Raw genomic sequence first — 17,184 nt, 5'->3', positions numbered from 1 at the left:
TTCACTCAGAACAGTTTTACAACATAAGAACCTTTTTACTACAACTTTGAGTCTGTTAACATGATATCAATCAATGAAAATGTATAGAAGCAAATTAGCAGACGATGGCTCTACCTCCTGAGGCAGAACTTCTGCCAAGCCATACGTTAGAAAGCAGCCGTGCTAATCAGAATTACTTTAATAATCCCTTTAATAATTAATTAATTACTTTAATAATGTAATAGAGCTGACAGTAATAATAGTGCAAGCAGTACAGGCTAATAGAGTTAGCTATTAGAGTTAGCAAATAGTACTAACAGGGCTAATAGAGCTAACAGGGTTCACAGAGATAATAGAGCTAACTATAGAGTTAGCTAATAGAGCTAATTGTACTAACAGGGATAACACAGCTAATAGAGCTAACAGGGCTAACAGACCTAACAGAACTAATGGTGCTAACAGGGCTAACAGAGACAATAGAGCTAACTAATAGAGTTAGCTAATAGAGCTAATAATACTAACACAGCTAATAGAGCTAACAGGGCTAACAGAGACAATAGAGCTAACTAATAGAGTTAGCTAATAGAGCTAATAATACTAACACAGCTAATAGAGCTAACAGACCTAACAGAACTAATGGTGCTAACAGGGCTAACAGAGACAATAGAGCTAACTAATAGAGTTAGCTAATAGAGCTAATAGAGCTAATAGAGCTAACAGTGCGAACACAGGTAACAGTGCTAAAAATGCTAACAGTGCTAACAGAGCTAACAGTGCCCCTATACTATACTGTACGACACTATTTATTGTTACTGTAATTAACAGTAAGACAAACAATTTGTGATTAGAGTCTTTAATGAATTAAATTACACCAGAATTGGTACAATTTGGCTGCAGTACAATTACAGGTGTGTAATTTTATTTATTAATTATTTTTTTCTTGTTGCTCATCGTTTTCCAGATTCATGATGTGATCACAAGCAGATTACCTGTGATTAGAACTGTAGCATTTATTAAAAGAGCAAAAACTATTTATTTAGTTTGTGCGAACAGTCTCCGCTCCGATGGAGCCTGTTCAGTGTTTGCTGCTCCTCATTGTGACGTCTTTATTTCCTCTGTTGTTTTTAGACCTCCAGTGACTTCTGTGTTGCTCCTGACACGTATGTCACTAAAGTGGCGAGACAGTATGGAGTCATCGATCAAGGTATGAATCTCACACAGCAAATATCTCTCGTGTGTGTCACACCTCGGGCTTGTTTTCACTCTAATATGCCCTCCTGGTGTCGGTGCTCTGATTGTTGTGCAGCAGTGAGGTGACATCGTCTGCAGGCTGCGTCTTGTCCATGATTCATAAAAAGCCTCTAAAAATTACTGCCACATCTGCAGCGGGGGGGCAGGAGGGCAGGAGGGCAGCACAGAAGCCTCTGATAAATGTCCTGCCTTCCTCCTCAGTACTCCAACAATAAATATATTTAGAAGATGGTGCTGGAAATAAATTTTTTTTTCTGCTCTCGTCTCTAAAATCTGAGGATTGCAGGCAGAAGTCAGAGGATCAGCTGTTAATGTCGCTGTTATTGTTGCCTCAGGGTGGATTCATGCAACGGGGGGGTTTTCTGTTCTATTTTTGCCGCTGTGACACGGGAACTATTCAGCCACTGAAAGATGCCTTTGTTTTATTTTGATAATTCAATTATGTTTATCACTGAAATGGTTGTATTTTAAATTTATGTACAACTAGAAATGATTTGCTTTTACATCGACCTTGGAAAAGAAACATCTTATTTAGTTCTTGTATATTTTCCCGTTGCACCACATAAATCTCTAAATAGGACAAAGTGTGTAGTTCACTGGGTTTATTGCCCTCTTGCTGCTATATTTCCTAGAAGGAGCATAATTTCAACAATCCTCTTTGGTATTTTTTTTTATTCCTCTGCTTTCTCCTCATTGCACAACTTCGCCCGACACCTGGTGTTAATCCAAACAGAGAGTGAGAGTTAATCTGTGCAGGGTTTTCTTTGTTATTGGTATTATTATTGATGCTTAAAAACAATAGCAGCAGAGACGGAGACGAGCTGCATCTCAGAACAACTACATATTAGTAATTATTTACTTTTTTTAAGCTTGTTTGCGGAGCTTTGTGCTTAAAACATCTGCTTGTTCAGTCTAGTCGACATCTGGTAGCTTCTCATTCTTGGGAAACATCAGCAGTTCGATGACAAAATACTTGGCTGAAGCTCCAGGGGCGGGAACCTGATTTGTTTGTCCTGATTTGACAGCTGTCGCTCACTGGTAATCAATCTAACTGCAGTATTTTTAAACATATATTAAGTTTGAAATGACCTCAAGGTGCAAAGCATGTTAGAATTGGTCTGGTAGATCGACTCAGTAACAGGCTGTAGTGGCTGTAATGTAATCCTTTGGGGCAAAGTCTGTCCACTAAAAGAGCTTGTGTGATCCACTGAGTGTTATTCTAAGTGTGTGACAGCATCATGGAAAGGATCCCTACAGAGAGAGACCTGGAAGATCCTTTTGGTTTAACCACAAACAGCACACACACCAGACTACATTCACTAAAACAGGGATTTTAGAGAACAGAACACACACAGGAGTTGCTGGCTTGGTTGGTTACTTTGCTTGTATTATTTTGTGTTACACAAAGGTTGCGTTGGATCCAAACTAACCCTTTAAAACACAAAAGTCACACAATAGCACAAATTAACCAACTAATCAAGGCGGCAGTAGATCAGCAACCTCTGTGTAAAAACACATGTTTTTCAATGGAGTCTAGTGGATTTGAAGAGAGCGATGTGACGGCTGTTTAGAATAACGCTTAGAATAACAGTCTGAGCCTGTCAGTGGCTAAAACAAGCACTTTTAGTGGACTTGCTAGGATTAAATGACATATATATATATATATATATATATATATATATATATATAAACAAACTTTCTTGCCTTGTATAAATCATTGTAAGTGAAGCTTTATTCTGAGGCGGCAAAAGCAATGGCAGAGTTATAGTTAATAGTCATAGTCAGTCAAGTTGTTTCCTGAAACCTGCATTAGTTTGGTCATTATAAGCTGTAAATCAGTCCTCATTTGACTTCCTCTGTAACGATCCTACGATGAGTCAGGCTCCAAGAAATCTGCTCACCCTGATATTTACATGTGTGGGCGTATGTGTGACAGAAGCTGGCTTGACATCTGCGTCTCATACCGGAAATCCTCCCCTCAGGAGTTTGCTCGACTGTGTGGCGAAACCATGTGTGAGGTCAGCGGCGGCGTTCTGACTGCTTGTATTTGTTGGACGTCGCTGTAGCTTTAAAGTCGCTCAGGATCTCTGGGAGACTCCTACTCGCTGGAGTGGGCTGTAATAGTGTGTGAAAGTCCAAACCCTTAATTACAATCTGGCTCACTGCGTACTGTGAGCACAATACAAGTTTGGTCACGTTGTAATTTAACAGTAACTCCAGAGGTGATGTAAGCGCTCTCTGTGCGCTGAGGAGGGTCACGCCTGAGCCTCTCGGCGGCTGTGTGATCTGCTGTTGCTCAAATGTTGCTGCGTCGAGGGCAAAACGCCGTAATTCAACCTGTTACAGGACGTGTGGACTTTATTCTTTTGGAGTGGAGCTCTAACAGCAGCGGGCGGCACAACAAGACGGAGCTAGGAAATGAAATAAAGCGTCTCCTCGTCAGTCAGTTCATTGGCTTCTGGCCTCTTTACCAGGACTGAACAGTGACTCTGAGAAGAGAAAACACAATGCAATATAAATACACACAGAGATATCAAAACCAAGAGACATCCCTGCTTCTTTAGTGGCATAGGAAGCATTTCACTCCACTAGTACATTATGTTCCTTCTAATTTAGTTTAATTATCAATATCGATTTTTGGTTTTTTTCTTAATAAAAGGGGAGGTCAGTTACTCTGTTGATCAATTAAACTAGAAAATGAGTAAATTTATTCATTTTTCAAGCAAAAAATGCCAAACTTCAGCTCCAGCTCCTGAAATGTTAGCTTGCTGCTTTTCTTTGTCATATATGATGTTGGATTTCTTGGTCGGTCTGATGGAGTTAACAGGGCGGCTACACGTCTTATAATGTTTTAAATTCACATTAACTAGTAAAAGAAATGTTTATTTGTTGATAATTTTGGTATAAAATCTGCTCCAAGAACAAAACGCCTGAATATTTAATCTTTGATGAAATCAGTTCAGACTAGAATTCAAATGTCTCCTGTTACGTTTTGGCTCACAGAGCTGATGAGCTGCAGAACATTTGCTTTTTTTAGGGTTTTGCTGTTCATATATGCACAGTTTGTCCCCTTGTGACCACCGTAGCGTCCGTCAGGAAGGCGTGGAGGACCACACTCTCCTCTTTCTGAGACCTTTTTCTCTCCTGTGCTTCCGTTCAGCCGTTAATCTCCAGCATTTCAAAGCGAATCTCGTTCATGTCGTTGCTCCCGTACATCACACAGTCTCTCGCTCATTCAGAATATAAATGTGAGGAACGCTAAATAATGTGGAGGAAACATTGCTGGAGAATAATGGTGGGCGGACATCAGTCCAAAACGCATGAGGAAGCTGACTGGATTCATCCTGACAGACTGTCTGCAGGCTGAAGGAGACGGGAGGCGTTTACGTCTTTATCTAAAAGCCACATTTAAACTATAAAACAGAATAATAACACAGGGCTCTACATTAGATTAGCATCCTACCTTAATATAATTAACCAATAAACATATTTGAACAAATGTACTTCAAACAGTTATTGTCATTCTACCTTGAGCACACTTATATTTTCAAAGTGGATGTTTATTTTTATTGCAAAATTGTCTTTAGATCTAATTAAACAGAGGAATTAAAGTTTTAAAATGCCTTAAATTTAACTTACTGATGCAGGTAGATGCTGTGGTTTATGAATTTAACTAGAAGTAGACGCTGTGGTTTATAAATTTAACTAGAAGTAGACGCTGTGGTTTATGAATTTAACTAGAAGTAGACGCTGTGGTTTATAAATTTAACTAGAAGTAGACACTGTGGTTTATATATTTAACTAGAAGTAGACGCTGTGGTTTATAAATGTAACTAGAAGTAGACGCTGTGGTTTATAAATTTAACGTGTTTCGTTCTTTTCTTCACAGAGATCCTGCAGTACTACCTCAGCTGCAGTTTGGAAAAGGCCAACCCCTTCCAGCAGGTTCGTTTCAGATATTATACTGCATACTGATTTTTCTGCGTGTTGGCGTTTTTGGCAGGTCAAAGGTCCCATATTCTGCTCAGAGCAGGTTTACGTGCTTTAATGTTCAAAAACACGTAGCTGTTCTCGTAGCTGCTGCAGAAAGATCTGCTGCTTTGTGTTATCTGGAGTCAGAGGGCGTAGGACAGTCGGCCTGCTGAAGGGTTGGAGGGCGTCACATGATCAACACATCCTCTTGTGACATCATAAAGGGAGCCAAATCCAAACAGAGTGTTTTCAGTTAGCCACTCTAGGCTCACTGGAGACACTTGTTTTTATGTTAAAAAGGACATTTAAAAGTGCATTTAGCTCAATATGGGACCTTTTTAGTCAAAGTGAACTTTGTAAAGCACTGTGAGACAACTCTGTTGTGATATTGGGCTATACAAAATAAATTGAATTGAAAAGCATTCACCCCTCAGACGATGAACCGTGAGCTGTCTAAGTGGTACCAGTGTCTCAGAACCACAATAATAGAGACACTGACTGTGTAATTGATAAGAATTCAAGTGGGCACAATGAGTCACTCCCACTTTTTCCATTCAGAAGTACAATACCGCCCATTCTGCCAGCAGGAAAACTGATGCAGAGCAGCTTTTCCTGTGTGTGTGTGTGTGTGTGTGTGTGTGTGTGTGTGTGTACTGACGGCATCACAGGAAGTGTGTTAGAGGCCAGGGAAGCAGAATATCTCTTTTACTGTGATCCTATAGTTTGCTTTAATGGACTACCTACATTTAATCTTGCAAACCACATGAATAAATCAAAACTTTTGAGTGCTGAAGTCCAGGCATCTATTGTTAGTACGACGGTAAAGAAAAGGAAGCTATATATAAAGACTGTCAGCCTTTCAGCTCACATCATTAAGCTGTCAGAAAGCTTCCTCCAGACGTCCGCTGGTCTACAAAGAGAGACAACTGAAGGCACTTGGTAATGATTTAAAAAAAAAGAGGAGAATACTTTGGGCTGTAACAGTGTTCGTACTTTTCTTTCAGAAGCTTTCAGGGAGCCACAAAGCATTAGTGGAGATGCAGGACGACGTGTCTGAGCTGCTGCGCTCCGCCACCAGAGAGTACAAGCAAACCAAGGTAGGTCTCCGGCCCAGAAACGCCACATTACGCGCCAGCTGTCACCACTAACCCGCCCTCTCCGGCCCGGTTGTACACCGCACGCCGTCCTCCACTATTGTGATGGCAGAATACCCCAGTGAATGGGAGCGAGTACACCTGTCCACATAAAGGTCTGCTGACGGCCCACCTGGGACCTGCATTATGTCCATTTAGCTGCTTTCACCGGCCCTCGTCAATGCAGCGCGGCGGTTATTGTCCGGCGGCGGTCCTTACGCTGTGTTGACAGAGGCACAAGCGAGGGCTGACGCTGGGAACAGAGGGAGGCATATTTCACTTCACATACCCACACAGAAATGTGCTGAGGTGGTGGAAATGTTTATATCAGGCAATCAGACGGATTTTCCACTGGAGCTATAATGACGAAGAAGAGAATCTGTCTATTAAAATGTATCGTACGCTAAAATCTGCTTTTTCAGCAGGACACATCCTGATGAATGTGCTTAGAATAGATGATCAGCGAATGAATCAGTGTTTACTCCTCACCTGCTTCCCTTTTGCAAACATTCTTATTCCTCGTGTTTGCAGGAAACTACCACTTAGTTGTATTTCTGTCTGCAATAAAAAGCCGTCCTGTTCTGGTTGGTCGCTGCATTGAACCACGCCAGAGTTGGATTTCAAGTTAAGCCTGTTTCAGCATCACAAGTTTTGTTTTTTTTTTCCTCCTGATTCATTTCCAGGGAAGTTTGGAGGAGATCCAGGGGATTCTGAACACCACAGAGATCAGTCTACACCAGCTCACCGCCCTGGTGGACTGCCGCAGCCTGCACATGGTGAGCCGGGCCGAGGAGCCTCACAAGCGGAGACGCTCTTACTCTAGCGTTGCTCCATGTCTGATGAAAAAGCGCCCGGAGGTTGCTGTGCCGTCTTTGTGGTGCAGCAGCCCCTCTTTCATGCTCGCGCAGCCGACTACACTTGTCACCATAAATAACGTTTCCCCTCCTGGATGCGAGCTCTTGTCCGAACGATGCTGGCTGTGCACCACAAATGAAAGCGCCTGATCGACAAGCGCTCGGCCGCTGCAGAGCTTCGGAGGATCGTCCCTCCGTGGCTTCGAAATTCAAAAAAGTGCTCACGTGCAAGTGCGGCACTCTTAAACGCCACAGCTTATTATTTCATGAAAACTAGAGGCTCTTCAGTAGAACTTGAAATGTGTTTCTGGTGCTTACAGAACGGAGATGAGTCTTTTCAAACATGCATAAAAAGGCGTCGTCTTTCCTCTAATTGTCCAAACTGAGCTCACTGGTTTGAGTTTAAATGAGGAATCACAGCAGATTCATTGTAAAGACCCTCTTGGACTCAACATGCAAAATGTTAAAAACAGCCTCTGCGTTTTTGTTTTGCTCGATGTTCGAGTGTAGAAGCTTCTCTGCTCGCACCGCTACACCTCCAGAACACAGCACATTCAGATTATTTTGCGTCACCTTTTTAAGACACTCTGTGCGTTTGAGACAAATCAGCCAGGAAACAGTTAGTGAGAATAGAAAAACCTCCATAAAGAAAAGCTCATGTTTCTGCTCAGAGGGAGAAACACATGACAAATGTTTAACATTTGGAAGCACGTGGATATCAGCAGGTTTTTGGTTTTGCAAACATCACAATGCCGACCTTTTCAAGAAAGTGGCTGAAGGAATGAAAGAGGGTCCGGTCCAGCAGCATCCACTCCGTTTTAATCGGCTGCATATAAACAGGAATGTTGGATATTCATCAGACACGTCAACAGCTGAGCAGGAACATTCAGAATAAGGTCAAATAATTGTGTGTGTGTGTGGAAACGTACTCACTGTGTTGTGCCCGTTCTGCAGGACTACGTCCAGGCCATGACGGGACTGTGTTACGACGGACTGGAAGGCCTCATCTACCTCGTGCTGTTCTCCTTCGTCACCGCCCTCATGTTCAGCTCCATCGTTTGCAGCGTGCCCCACACCTGGCAGGGCAAGAGGTAGGACGTCCACACAGGGAGTTAGTTAGTTAGTTAGTTAGTTAGTTATTGGGGGGGTGGGCATGTGGTTACAGTGGGCGTGGCCTCCTGTAAACATGCCAACAAACACGTTTTTACACGGTTAAAACAGCAGCAACCCTCCATGTTGGCTGCAGCCTTTCAACAGGGTGGGTCCTTAAAATGGCCTTAAAAATATATAAAATAGTCCCAAATTCTGTCGTTCAGACTTCAAACATTTCTGTATCCTGTTACAGGCCAGCAGCTGTAGTGATTAATATCAAGTACAAATATTATTTTCACATTGATAAACTTATTGCAACACATTTTCTTCAACTGAACCAGTTTTTGTTGTTTTGAACTATTTGTACGTCTGTATTTTATTTTTATGGCAAAATTGGTCTTATAGCTAATAAAACACTGCAGACTTGAAGAGGGAATTAGATTTAACTACTTCTGGTACATCACCTTTCCACCCTCACACCACAGTGGAGCACATAGAGGCCCGTGACTGTGTGCACAGTGAGAAATAATTTAAGAGGATCAGCCTATAAATTAATTATGGTTTTATAACATTTCCTCTGTCCCTCCTCAGTGCTTGTTTCTTGTGTGAATGAACGCAGTAATTCAGTGTAAATCCACACCGATGGGGAAACAGGATTATTTTTGTGTAGAACTTGTTAGTTTGCTGTTCAAAGACGGGCTGTGTTTACCGCTGGGACGTGTCCAGAAGGCTCCAGCTGCTTCCTCAAATAGATCGCTTCCCGTTTTCCCCCCTAATTGTGCCGCGTTGGCCTGAATCCATCGTAACGAGCGCCGGAGCTGGTGTCGTCTTCTGCAGCTGCAGGGGGGGGGGGGGTGAAGTGAAGTAAAGTCATTCGGCAGCCGATCAGGTCTGCAGGGCGGCTGAGGGGGAAGTGGTTTCCCGGGCAGAGGCGTCAGCTCGGCTGCACCACATAATTAGCTGATCCTCCTAATCATTGGGGGGGGGGGCGTGTTAATCAGCCTGATCTCAGCTGGAGCTTCCTGTTAGAAAGCAGAGGCTCGCACGCCTCCTCCTCTGTTTGACTGGACTCATTTATTTCACCCCAGCGTTGCTTCAGGAGTTAGTACTTGTAGAGTTATTAGCACTTTTCACTGACTCTTTGCTCTGATATCAATATTTTGGTGTGTTTAAGCTGCACTGAATTCAATTCTTTGCTTTTCATTTAAATTTGCTGTAAACTCCTGCAGCATGAACACTAGAGGGAGACAGCCTGCATGATGTCTCTGTCAGTATCTTTAAGTTAAGTTATCGCACATGAACGAATGCATTTGTTTTTCCTGATGCAAAAACGTGATTTAAATGTCATTTTTGATTACAGGAGGGTGTTTTTACCACCTGTGTTCAGCCCCGTTCTCTTCCTTCCTGTTTTCTCTTCCTGAATGAAAATGTGACTGAGACAGAAAATGTGGCTCCTCTGTGCTCATCCGCCCCCCGTCAGACAGGACGGGGGGTCCCTCTGGTGGCGGCGGTGCCTCTACAGTGTTGTCTGATGTTTGCAGGAGCGAGGAGGACAGCGAGGACGAGTCTCTGAGCCACGGCGGCAGGCAGAACCACGATAACCTGTACCGGGTCCACATGCCCAGCCTGTACAGCTGTGGCAGCAGCTACGGCAGCGAGACGTCCATCCCCGCGGCGGCACACACCGTCAGCAACGCGCCCGTCACCGAGTACATGTGAGTCATGTTTGTTTGAGTCCTGCTGTCCCGTCAGGAGGACGTCTGTCTGTTCAGAATGAGGTTTAAGAGGTCAGATGTATAAAAATATGATGTTTCTCTCTCATAAGGCTTTTTTTTATTTACTAGAGTTAACAATCTTTCCACAAAACTCTATTTCATCGGACCTGATGTTGTTTGATGTCCTATTATTAAACTATGCACCATTTTACAAAAGTGTCCTCTCCAGATGAGGATCTGATGGTGCTGTCGCCAAATTTAAAGAAGTGATTCCATCAGCATTTAAACCAATGTCATGTATCGATACGACAGAAGACCTTTATGCTAATCTTGGCCCCCAAATCGATCACCTGGTCGATGGTGCTGCAGGCTCCCCTGAGAATGACTCTCTTAATTAAAGAGTTTGGTCCAGACCTGCTCTTTATGGAAAGTGTCTTGAGATAAGACTTGTAATGAATTGGCGCTGTATAAATAAAGACTGATTGATTGATTGAAGATGAGGATGAAGAGAGCTGGGCAGTGGAGCAGGTTTTAAATGCTGAAGAGAAAATGTCTAGTTTTATCTTGGCGATGTACTTTTAGTGGGAAAGATGAGCCCGACGTCCACTATAAGGGACATAAATAATAATAAATCATATTTTTATGAAGGTTTCTTAAATCCCAGTTATTTAAATGATGTAAAACATCTAAATATTTAACCCTGTTTGTCCTTCTGGGCTCAGAGCTCTGTGAGAAGGCAGCAGTGGTGGATCATTTCCTTTTATTTTCCTGGTTTGTGATCAGTGTGGCTGATATCAGACACCCCCAGAAAGGAGCTCAGACCTCCTACAGAAAGTCACGGTGGGGGGGCAACAAATGCAGCTGCTGCTCTCCAGCTGTGCTGCCGGTGAAACCCAAAGCTCTCCTCGCCACGAGCGAGGGGGTCGGGGTGAGGGTGAACGGGAGGGAGGGAGGGAGGGAGGGGAGGCCTCTGGTGTGCTGAAGTCATGACTCACCGTGTGTTTAATTCAACAGGGCTCAGAACGCCAACTTTCAGAACTCTCGCTGTGAAAACACGCCTCTGATTGGACGAGAGTCTCCTCCCCCCTCGGTAAGTGTCCCACCTGCTGTACCAACATGAGAACTGTAGGAGCGCCGCCCGCTCGTCCGGCAGCTGTTTGTGAGGGACTCACTTTTAGCCGCTTGATATGATTTAATGATAAAAATCTGATGTGGCGGGGTTTTTTTTTCTAGCTTTTACTTGATACAAGTTGGAAAGAAAATGAAGAATGCTGCATGCTGTCCATCGGCAATGATCAAGGCAATGAGCTCTTACCTGATTAATAAAAAAAAAACATAATTTAAAGGCCTTCTGACACTCGTTTTTAGAGAGTGAAATACTCGATCTGTAGAGCCTCAGGGTTAGGGTTAGCCTCAGCGACCCCTCAGAGGGGAAACTAAAACGATAAAAACGAGGTAAAAACCCACCTGAAGCGCCAGCGAGCTCATGGCGCCCATTTAAGTTAATCCAAGAAGGAAGTCAGACAAGGAGGCCGCTCAGATTTCAAAATAAAAGCCCCGTGCAGGCTTTCAGTGGTATATTCCATGTGTATTGTTTTCTAATGGGGGTTTAAACACATTTAAAGCAGCAGAAGAAGAAACGCAGCCTGTTTGATCCTGTTAGAAGCTCCAACATCAGTTTAACGACCAAACCAGCGAAATCTGAGCAGGTCAACTAACAGGGCTTTTTTTTTTTTTTAATCGCTGTTTCCTGTTTGAACTTTGCCTGATGATGAAGGTCTGAGGATGAGTATAAGTGAGGGACAGCGTGCAGGATTCTTTGTTTTGATGCTACACATTCACCACTAAGTTAGTTTAAAACTGCGACACACGTTAGACAAACTATGAATGTACAGGAACAAACCTCGTCCCCTCCTGCCCCCCTCCTCTGGTCTGGACCTCCACCACAGATCCCCCCCCCCCCCGGTGTCTGTGTGTCTGCCTGGACGTAGACGCTGCTTTGTATATCTTCTCTATACTCTCTTCTTGTGGTTTTTTGCTTTATTTTTGTGTCTGCGGATCCATACAGTTGTATTTGACTGCCGCCGACAGTAACAGCGGTCACAGCTGGCAGTTAAAGCCTTCGGAGAGTTCAAGATCGTTTTGGTAACCTCACCTGCTATGCTAACAGGTACTAAACACGCCCGCCTCCTCCACCTGCTGGCCTGTTCCTCCTCTGTGCCACCTCCCAGCTCTACTCACCCCTTACTCAGGTCCCACCAGGGCCGCTGGACCCCCACCCTACCCACGACCGCCACCCCCTCTGTCCTGACTCTTGCTAAATGTCCCACCTGGTGTCTGTTTTCTGTGGCCCTGGGCTGCATGTCTCCCCACCCTCCCCCACCTGCACTCCAGAAATGCTGGGAGGGATGTGAAGCAGTGACTCGACCCCACAGAGTGTTATTCTAAGTGTGTGACAGCATCATGGAAAGGATCCCTACAGAGAGAGACCTGGAAGATCCTTTTGGTTTAACCACAAACAGCACACACACCAGACTACATTCACTAAAACAGGGGTTTTACAGCAGAGTTGCTGGTCTACCGCTGCCTCCATCAGTTAGTTTGCTTGTAGTAATGTGTGACTTTAGTGCTTTAAAGTGTTAATTCGGATCAAACACAATGTTTGTGTTACACACAGTATCAAAAACTGTTCACTGTGAGGTAAAATTACTGTTTTTGTGAAAGGAGTTTGGTGTCACTTTGTAATTGCAGCCATCGTAGCTCATTCATCGTCTGATTCCAGTTTTTGGAACTGGTTTTTGTACCTAACAGTCATTTTGAACTCAAAATCTGTAAAAAAAAAAAAAAAAATAGGACCCAGGTTTAAAAATACAGGAGTTTACCTTTAATGTTCTTGTAGGCAGTCATACAAGTAGGTGTTTGCTGCTGTATCTAATGGAATAACTACAAAGAGTCTCGCACCAAACTAACAAATATTCAACTAGTTTGAGGCTAAAAATACAAACAAACAATGCGTCTCAGGTAAGTCACATCCTCACCGGGCCGTCCACGGGAGGTCATGACACTGAAATACACCAAGTTCCTGAAAACACCAATAAAAAACCCAGCCAAACCAGCTTCAGTGCCTCCGTTTGAGTTGCAGCCTCTCTGTGCTTGTCGTGTCCTGTGTTACGAAGTGCATGGGTGCATCTTTTACCTGACGATGTCCAGCGACAGCAAGTGACGTGATAATCCTGCAGGTGTTTGTTCTCTGACGTCCTCGCCCCCTGTAGCTGTTTCTGTGGCGTATTTGAGTCGTTTCCGGCCTCCTTTAGACTCTGCAGTAACTCCAGGTGACCCGTAGGATATATATGATATATAACTGTGCTCTGTAGTGTTTGGTCCTGCATGTCCAGCCTGTGTATTCTTATGTTCCTCCACTGCTGCCTTTGATGTTGTATTTACCTGAGGACTGTCTTCTTACCCATAATGCACTGAAAAATCACTAACAGTGTTGGGGAGGAACTGGTGGACATGTAACAGCATAATAACCAGTGACAGATACTGGAAATATGAATTAAATCAGTTACAAATCGAGATGTTGACTACAGAGACGTTACATTCGGACATTTTCATGTTGGTAAACAGCTCATTTAAAAGCCTTTAACAACACAGTAAGCAACAACCATATTAACAATAGTATCCATATTAATGATAATGGTAATATGATCAATAATTATAATGATTTATTAGTGTTTTTTATACTGTGTTGTACTTTTTTGTGCACTTTAAGGAGCTGCCCTTTTTTAATCTCATTGTACCCAGTACAATGACAATAAATGCTTTCTATTCTATTCTAATTAGCAATATGACAACAGTGAATAACACTTTGACAATAATAAGAATAAAATATTCACCAGCAGAACGTTTTAAATGCCAGCATGGCGTCAGAGCAGAACTACAGTTTAAAAAATGTATAATAAAACGTCTCCAGGACATTTTCAGCTTTAGTGCCCAGTTTGAAACTCATCAAATACACGTAGTTACATTACTTTTACTGAAGTAATTCAAATAGCTGAATTACTTATTACAGTTTTAACAAACTTAACCAACTAATCTGTAACTGATTACATGTCAAAAGTAACCTTCCCAACACTGTTTGTAAAAATGAGAGAATTTCACATGGAGTTTGGTTGAAAGTGTAAAGCTGAGGGTCGACTGAGTTATTTTCACTATAAGGAGTGAAATAATGGCTCATGGTTCACTTTCTGTGTCACTCTCTGTCCTCAGTACACCTCCAGCATGCGGGCCAAATACCTGGCCAACAGCAGACCAGATCCCGGCAGCAGACCAGATCCCGGCAGCAGACCAGATCCCGGCAGCAGACCAGATCCCAGCAACAGACCAGATCCCGGCAGCAGACCAGATCCCAGCAGCAGACCAGATCCCAACAGCAGACCAGATCCCAGCAGCCCCCTGGCGCACTAGACTGGACTGACTGTGCTCACCCCGCCTGCAGCACTGACGTCGGCCATCCAGTCAGTCATTAACTCTCACCTTTGGTTCACCTTTCAGCCGCTCCTCCTCCTCCTCCTCCTCTTCCTCTTCTTCTTCCTCCTCCTCCTCTTCCTCTTCCTCCTCCTCCTCTTCCTTCTCCTCCTCCTCCTCCTCCTCTTCCTTCTCTTCCTCCTGCTTTCCTCCGTCTCACTCGACCTAAAGTGGGAAACCAAATGTGCTTTTACGTCTCATCTCATTAAGTCAGGGCTTGTTTATTACCGCAAGAATTCACCTGCAGCTCTGATGCGACGGAGCCTGGACTGATCTTTACACTCCACTTTAAACATTTCTCACATTTCTTTACCCGCGACGCGGAGGACTGTGGAGGAGCTCACAGACTGACTGATAACTACTGGTGGAGGTTTTGTTTAGCGGCGTACTGCACTGCACTCGAGAGGAAGGGAGATATGCCTTACACAGGAACACAAGAGGAATCAACTGGTTTCTCACACTTGACTTGGATCGAACTGTCATAGAGGAGATTAAATCTCAGTTCTTCAGGTTTCATTCCTGCTGCGTTTGAGTCAACCAGGAAGATTTACTCTCCAGTTGAAGCATAACTCCAGTATTTTTCAACCTGGGCCTTGTTTTTTCATGTTTTAGGTTCGAAATGACTGGTAGGTACAAAAAGTGCTGGAATTGGTCCAGTAAATCAAGTACAACGTATAATCCTTCTGGCAATAGTACCTGATCACAGTAGGTCCACTAAAAGTGCTTGTTTTAGCCACTGACAGGCTCAGAGTGATATTCTAAGTGTCTGGCAGCATTATGGAAAGGATCCCTACAGAGAGAGACCTGGAAGATCCTTTTGGTTTAACCACAAACAGACATTATATCGCTCTCTGCACACACACACCAGACTCCATTCAGAAAAACAATGATTTTACGCAGGAATTGCTGGTCTTCTGCTGCCTCCATCAGCTAGTTTGTTTTTGTTATTAAGTGACTATGATGCTTCAGGGGGTTCAGTTCAGATCCAAAACAATATTGCTGTAACACACAATAGCACAAACTAACTAACCAATCGATGCAGCCGTAGACCAGCAGCTCCTCTGTTCTGTGAGGTAAAATTAGTGTTTTCGTCAATGGAGTCTGGTAGCTTAGAACCAAGTGATATAAGGGCTGTTTGTGGTTAAACCAAAAGGATCTACTGGACCAATTCCAACACTTTTTGCACCTTCCAGTCATTTAGACACCAGGATATGTACAGATAGGACCCAGGTTTAAAAACACCAGACTTATCCTTTAATGTCACTTAACTGTATATCATTCTTGTACATTGGCTTGTTTTGCTTTTTAATGTTAAATCGGATGTCTGGGACCAGTTTTCTGCACGTCTTACAGGTCTGACACTGAACTCTTTTGGCCTCCTTTGGCGTTTTTATAAACACGGATGACCACAGCAGCGACTGTGACTTGTGAAGCTGTGAACTTGACTCTGGCTCTCAGAGGATTAGAAAAGGACTAAAAACGCAGCTGTTTGACTAGATGAGCCACAGCGGGACGTCGGCGTTCGGCCCAAACGGTCACACGGGACGTTTTTAAACCACTGGAAGCAGAAACTTTTCACCACAGTTCGCCGAAGACGAAGGACTTTACCCCTCTTCATCAGACCACTTGTTATTCTCTCCATGTTCCTGCTCAGCTGTAGAGCCTCAGCTCCCTCGACACAACCAGGGATTGTCCACACACACACACACACACACTCGTCCTCGACTTGACGACCAACAAGAATCTGAACAAATTTATGTGAAAACACACAAATCACAGGGGAGACATTTCATGATTTGGTGTCACAAATGTGTTTTAGCATTTCTAGCAGCAGCAGAGGAGACGGGATTCAACCAGTTAATCTGGGAAAAACAGTGGAAGTCTGAGGCCGACGATCCGTCTGAGGTGGACGGAGATGTTCCTCTGCTTCAGGTCGTCGGCGTCAAATAAAATAACGCTGATGTGCTGCTGGAATATACCACTGAAAGTCTGCACGGGGGCTTTTATTTTGAAATCTGAGCGGCTTCTCTTTGCAGAGACGCTTCTGAAACGCACCGCGACGCTTCTGGTGGGATTTGAAGCGCTGACTTTAAGTAAATCGCCTCCCGTCAAAACGCCGCCGGAGCTGATGGCACTTTTGACTCTTTTACTATCCGAGCAGCTTCTTCAGCATCGTTTCTGTCACTTCAGGCCAGTTTGTGAAGATCCGATTGAATCCCTTCGTCGCTCCGTCTCCATCGTCTGATTCTCTCCGTCGTCCGTTAACGGGAGGCTTCTTGTACAGATTATCAACATTCACAAAATGAAGAAAAAAAAAAAAGTGGCTGGAAACGACATTTCATTTTTGATTTCTTAAAAAAAAAAAAAGATTATTCCACATTTTTAAACATTTTTTCTATTTGATTTGTTGTAGTTTTTTATTTTATTTTATAATCTGTAGCAGGAACACTGTTGCTTCATTAATGTGAAAACGATAAATAGATTTTAATTTTTCTTCGAGTGTTTTTTTTTTCTGGGAAAAAAAGAAATCACTGTAGGTGTAAAACTTTTTATTTTATTTTATTTTATACGTCGTTTTTTCTCTAAACTGTGTTCATGTTAAACCTGTGGTTATACTGAGCTTGAATGCTGTGTTTTAAAATTAAACAAATCTTAACTGTG

General features: G+C 43.3%; 1 protein-coding gene across 2 annotated transcripts in view; it reads left to right on the top strand.

Annotated features, from left to right (window-relative positions):
• Positions 1 to 17,184, top strand: part of ttyh3a (tweety family member 3a) — a 30,523-nt gene extending 13,339 nt beyond the window's left edge. The window contains exons 8-16 of one of the 2 annotated variants that reach the window (XR_011585594.1): positions 1,108 to 1,183; positions 5,120 to 5,175; positions 6,207 to 6,299; positions 7,019 to 7,111; positions 8,144 to 8,280; positions 9,823 to 9,996; positions 11,011 to 11,086; positions 14,266 to 15,033; positions 15,065 to 17,184. Coding sequence is in view for 1 of the 2 variants with exons in the window: in XM_070848374.1 (XP_070704475.1) it covers positions 1,108 to 1,183; positions 5,120 to 5,175; positions 6,207 to 6,299; positions 7,019 to 7,111; positions 8,144 to 8,280; positions 9,823 to 9,996; positions 11,011 to 11,086; positions 14,266 to 14,463 (903 nt within the window). In the remaining variant the exon portion in view is untranslated. Of the gene's footprint in view, positions 1 to 1,107; positions 1,184 to 5,119; positions 5,176 to 6,206; positions 6,300 to 7,018; positions 7,112 to 8,143; positions 8,281 to 9,822; positions 9,997 to 11,010; positions 11,087 to 14,265 lie in introns of both variants that reach the window. The other variant, XM_070848374.1, reaches the window with a different exon arrangement.

The sequence above is a fragment of the Pempheris klunzingeri genome, chromosome 17 (assembly GCF_042242105.1).
Source record: "Pempheris klunzingeri isolate RE-2024b chromosome 17, fPemKlu1.hap1, whole genome shotgun sequence".
NCBI lineage: Eukaryota > Metazoa > Chordata > Actinopteri > Acropomatiformes > Pempheridae > Pempheris > Pempheris klunzingeri.
This window is presented reverse-complemented; position numbering and strand designations above follow the sequence as displayed.